A 5,856-nucleotide genomic window follows, 5' to 3' on the forward strand; every position below is an offset into this window, starting at 1 on the left:
TAGGCAAATCGGGCCTTGAATAGTAGGCTGAGAAGTGCGTTCTGGCTACTAGGTACGACATATATATATATATATATATATATATATATATATATATATATATATATATATATATATATTCACATATATCTGGTATGTGTGTGTGTGTAAATCACGAAAATTAACACCTCATGAAAGATGTGACAATGTCAGACCACGGAGGAAGAATTGAAACAGGAATTTCCTTAAGTACTTTCGTATAATATTACATCTTCAGAAGAAATAATTTACAAGCCTAATACTGGACTTATATAGGCAGGTGAGAGAGGTGAGGTGCAATGAAAAATGAATGGGAATTAGGTGGATACAAATAAGAGCCGCATAAGAAATGCAAAAGGCCTATAGGCCCATACGAGGCAGCTCCTATTTATACCCACCAATAGGCCGACACATGGATAATAATTGCATAAGATAGTAAATATTTACAATGAATTAGTGAGACAACTGTGTCTCAATGATCCTATTCAAGTCGCCCTTTAATTGATCTATCAAAAATGAATCTAAGTTATATAAACCACTGATAATGTTGAAGTTACATTCTTTTGTAATCTGTATTAAAACAGATTCAATTATGTTCCTGTTATAGGTGAGCTTACAATTTGTTCCTGAAGAAGCCATCTCCCAATCAATTTGGTGAGCATTTACTGACAAATGAACACACAAAGCATTAAACAATTGGCCATGTCTTACTAAGTTTTTATGTCGGGAAATTCTAAATTTCAAAATTTTGGATGTTTGTCCAACATAGAACCTATTACAGTCTTTACAAGCTATTTTATAAAGGACACAATTATCACTACGAGGGCTGTTTCTAACTAATAGTTTTCCAACAGTATTTTCGTAGCAGAACAATACATGTATACGAAAAAGTTTCATTGCCTTGACCATATTTTCAAACCCAGGGAAATAATTTTTTCACTGCATAAATGATTATAATATGTACAACGTGCTTTGCTACGGCAAACTTCCAAAAAACTCAGTGGATAACAAAGCTTGAGACCAATAGAATCAATATTCTTAAACTCTTCAGCTTAGAATTCTGGACTCACAACCCGAGGAGCTCTTAGATACATTGAAGCAAAAATTAACTCATATTTATTGAAATAGATAGCCTTATAATTTCATAAGAACTAATATTGAAAAATATATAAATTAAGGAAAACTTAGCTTGTTAGGCAAATCGGGCCTTGCATAGCAGGCCGAGTACGACGTTCTGGCTACTAGGTACAACATATATATATATATATATATATGTCGTACCTAGTAGCCAGAACTCACTTTTCAGCCTACTATTCAAGGCCCGATTTGCCTAATAAGCCAAGTTTTCCTGAATTAATATATTTACTATAATTTTTTTCTTATGAAATGATAAAGCAACCCTTTTCTCTATGTATGAGGTCAATTTTTTTTTATTGGAGTTAAAATTAACGTAGATATATGACCGAACCTAACCAACCCTACCTAACCTAACCTAACCTATATTTATAGGTAAGGTTAGGTTAGGTAGCCAAAAAAAGCTAGGTTAGGTTAGGTTAGGTAGGTTAGGTAGACGAAAAAACATTAATTCATGAAAACTTGGCTTATTAGGCAAATCGGGCCTTGAATAGTAGGCTGAGAAGTGCGTTCTGGCTATTAGGTACGACATATATATATATATATATATATATATATATATATATATATATATATATATATATATATATTTCACAAAGAAATCACAGAAGTGTAACATATGAATGAGTTAGTTTAGTTCATTTATTATGCACCCCATACCCATCTTGTGGGCGGTAGTGGAAAGGGTTACACACACACACACACACACACACACACACACACACACACACACACACACACACACACACACACACGAAGAAAGAGCCAGAGCACAATTTTCGCAAGCACAAATAGATGAGGTGAGTACACACACACACACACGCACGCTATTATGTAACACACTGGCTTAATAGAATTCTACGACTAGGTGACAAAGATTAAGCAAGAAAGAGAAGGCTGGGCAGACTGCATTTTTTTGGACTGTCGGAAAGCCTTTGATACAGTCCCCCCATAAGAGGCTGGTACATAAGCTGGAGAGACAGGCAGTAGTAACTGGTAAGGTGCTCCAGTGGAAAAGGAAATACCTAAGCAATAAGAAGCAAAGAGTTACAGTGAGGAGTGCGACCTCAGATTGGCGTGAAGTCACCAGTGGAGTCCCACAGGGCTCTGTACTCGGTCCTATCCTGTTCTTGATATACGTAAATGATCTCCCAGAGGGTATAGACTCATTTCTCTCAATGTTTGCTGACGATGCCAAAATTATGAGAAGGATTAAGACAGAGGAGGACTGCTTGAGGCTTCAAGAAGACCTAGACAAACTAAAGGAATGGTCGAACAAATGGTTGTTAGAGTTTATCCCAAGCAAATGTAAAGTAATGAAGATAAGTGTAGGGAGCAGGAGGCCAGTTACAAGGTATCATTTGGGAGATGAAATTCTACACGAGTCAGAGAGAGAGAAAGACCTGGGGGTTGATATCACGCCAGACCTGTCCCCTGAAGCCCATATCAAGAGGATAACATCAGCAGCATATGCCAGGTTGGCTAAGATAAGAACGACATTTAGAGACTTGAGCAAGGAATCATTCAGAACTTTTTATACCACCTATTTCAGACCAATCCTGGAGTACACAGCCCCAGCATGGAGTCCATATCTAGTCAAGCATAAGATCAAACTGGAAAAAGTTCAAATGTTTGCCACCAGACTAGTACGCAAACTGAGAGGTATGAGCTACGAGGAGAGACTACGGGAATTAAACCTTACGTCGCAAGAAGACAGAAGAGTTAGAGGGGATATGATTAGCATGTACAAGATTCTCAGAGGAATTGACCGGTTAGATAAAGACGGGCTATTTAACACATGAGGCACACGCACTAGGGGACACAGGTGCAAACTGAATGCCCAAATGAGCCACAGAGATATTAGAAAGATTTTTTTTTTAGTGTCAGAGTAGTTGACAAATGGAATGCATTAGACACTGATGTGGTGGAGGCTGACTCCATACACAGTTTCATGTGTAGATATGATAGAGCCCAATAGGCTCAGGAACCTGTACACCAGTTGATTGATAGTTGAGAGGCGGGACCAAAGAGCCAGAGCTCAACCCCCGGAAGCACATATAGGTGAGTACATCTCCAGGATGCAGCCCGCAGCAGCTGTTTAATTCCCAGGTACCTCTTCACTTATAAGTAAACAGTGATTTCCAGTGAAAGAAACGTTTTCAATTTGCTTTTGCCTCGCCAGGGAATTGAACCTTCGCTCTTAGTACAATGAATGAGCGATGTCAGCTCTGTCCTGTGTCTGAGGACTCACCAATCTGTGCTTGCGAGTGTTGAGTTTCAGCTATTTTTTCCCGCCTCAACACTTAATTCACTAATGTTGGTCACGGAGCACTGTCATATCAACTTTGGAATCTCTCTTGTGTGTGTACTAAAAATGATGGTTTAAATAGACCACAATATTACTGTAATAAAAATGTTAGGTACGGGAAATTTCTTCAAGCCATATTAATTTGATTAAGGGATAAGGAAGTTCATCTTATATACTGATATATATATTTAGTATTTTTCAATTTAGATATTAACTGCAGTCATAAGATCCATGGCAGATTAGATAGCCGGAAATTAGCCGTAATATCTATTTCCTCCAAATCCCCCACGTCCTCCTCCGAAGCCACCACTGAAACCTCTGCCACCGCCGAAACCTCTACCACCGCCGAAGCCTCTACTACCTAGGTAACCGGGATCGGCTTCAGGGTCTGCAACGGGCTCAGGGTTGGCTTCGGCACTCCTCCTTCCACGATATCCTCCATATCCTCCCCCGAAGCCACTTCCATGGGAGCCCCCACCGATGCCTCCTCGAAATCCTCCGAAACCTCCCCTGAAGTGACCGGGTTCGGCATCTGGGGAAGGCTCAGCGTTTGTGGCCACCAAGCACATGGCAGCCAGGAATGCTACAACGATCTGGTGAATGAACACAAGGATGAAATTCTCTGGAGTTTTCATATGATAATATAACAGAAGATATATCATACATAGGAATATTTACTTATGTTTTTTTTAGATTTTGGTTTAGACTTTATAAAGTGAATAGTATAAAATTCTTATCAAATAGCAGATTACGTCAATCTTTGTACTATGGTGCACCTAGTTGCAAAAACTTCTTTTTAAACAGGAGGATGGGTTGAAATATCAAGATGTGTGGGTTCACGCATTGACAACAAATTTGTGGTATAGTACTGTGAAATGTTTGAATTAGGAAAACAACATTTTAAGCAATGTTGAGGATATAATTCTTGAAATCTAAGATATCATTCAACTTAATCTGCAAACAGGAAACAAGGTAATTTTTCAGAACTTGAGGTTTTGAACTCTATTCCATTTGAACACTTATCTCAAGCAGCAGGGAGCTAAAACAGATAGTTAATTCACTTGTATAGGCAAATATTTAGAAAGTTTAAAAAAAAATTGAACATGCGGAATAATTTTTAGTACATAATGTATGAAAATACTCTAAAGAGAAAGTGTTCGAAATTATTTATAAAATATACAACTTTTATAAATAATGTTTCCTTCTATGAATTAGCTAAGAAACGAAGAATATACTCTCAACTTGCGTACTATCAGTTAAATAAAGTACGAGTTTTAGTTTAAATGTTGAGTCAAATGTAACTCACCAGGGTCTTCATATCTATGGTGTGTCTTGGAGGACTGTGTGGAGTTGGAGGCAGCGCGGCCTTATATACCTCTCGCGAGACAGAGATTAGACGACTTTTCAAGGACATGAATGACTTGTTGCTCTCTTCTTGCGTAAGTTTCCTGGTGTTTATGTTATATTAAAACATAGGACAAATATTGCATCGATATTAATCTGTTTACCAATTCAAATAAAAAAGTACGGAAGAATAAAGTTATGTTATATATTAAAACGTGTAACCAACTAGTATATATGTAAGTCACGGATCAGTTAATCAGTCATAAGCTTATTGATCAATCACATGTGGGATGTTAACTCATAATTGTATTGGTCAATCAAAAGTTTGTGATCAATCGTTGCTGTGTCAGTCAATAATAGGTGTGTCATCAAACGCAGGCGTGCTTGATCGATTACACTCGTCCCATCAACCACAAGAGTGTCAATCACCCAATGAAACAATTGAAACTAATTCAGGGATTGTACAATTTTCATATTCACTCCATTTACTACACCGACAAGATGGAGTATGTCGCCATCCCAAACATTAATCTAATTGTCAATATATTTGTTTAGATATAATTATCCTGATATTTTACCTATTGACTGTTGAATTTATGTCTCATTCGTTTTTAATTCCGTCGTTTTATACATGGCTACGATCTACTTATTTATGTCACTGATGTTTACAGTTATATTTTGAATCATTATGTCAGCATTAGGAATATTTATTAAACACACATTTACTGTGTTCAAAAATATTTAAGCCTACCACTGATTTTTTTTCTTTGGCTGGTAAGTCAGTATTTTAAATGTGAAATAATTATACAGCTTACATATTCTTTAGAATCAGTCAGAATTGAGTGTAAATATTAATCATACCTTTAAACCTTATTAACTTGTATGAGTATCAACTCTCTCCTGCATTGTCGTTCTTATAAACTAAGATATATATATATATATATATATATATATATATATATATATATATATATATATATATATATATATATATATATATATATATATATATACATATATATATATATATATATATATATATATATATATAT

General features: G+C 36.3%; 1 protein-coding gene across 1 annotated transcript; it reads right to left on the reverse strand.

Annotated features, from left to right (window-relative positions):
- Positions 1-3,628: 3,628 nt before the first annotated feature.
- On the reverse strand, positions 3,629-4,800 carry LOC138357855 (ctenidin-1-like). The gene is made up of 2 exons (XM_069315019.1): positions 4,767-4,800; positions 3,629-4,053 (listed from the first exon to the last, which is right to left on the reverse strand). The coding sequence occupies exons 1-2, from the start codon at positions 4,776-4,778 to the stop codon at positions 3,715-3,717; spliced, it is 351 nt and encodes a 116-aa protein (XP_069171120.1). The 5' UTR covers positions 4,779-4,800; the 3' UTR covers positions 3,629-3,714.
- Positions 4,801-5,856: the final 1,056 nt, after the last annotated feature.

Source organism: Procambarus clarkii, chromosome 80 (assembly GCF_040958095.1).
Source record: "Procambarus clarkii isolate CNS0578487 chromosome 80, FALCON_Pclarkii_2.0, whole genome shotgun sequence".
In the NCBI taxonomy this organism is placed as follows: domain Eukaryota; kingdom Metazoa; phylum Arthropoda; class Malacostraca; order Decapoda; family Cambaridae; genus Procambarus; species Procambarus clarkii.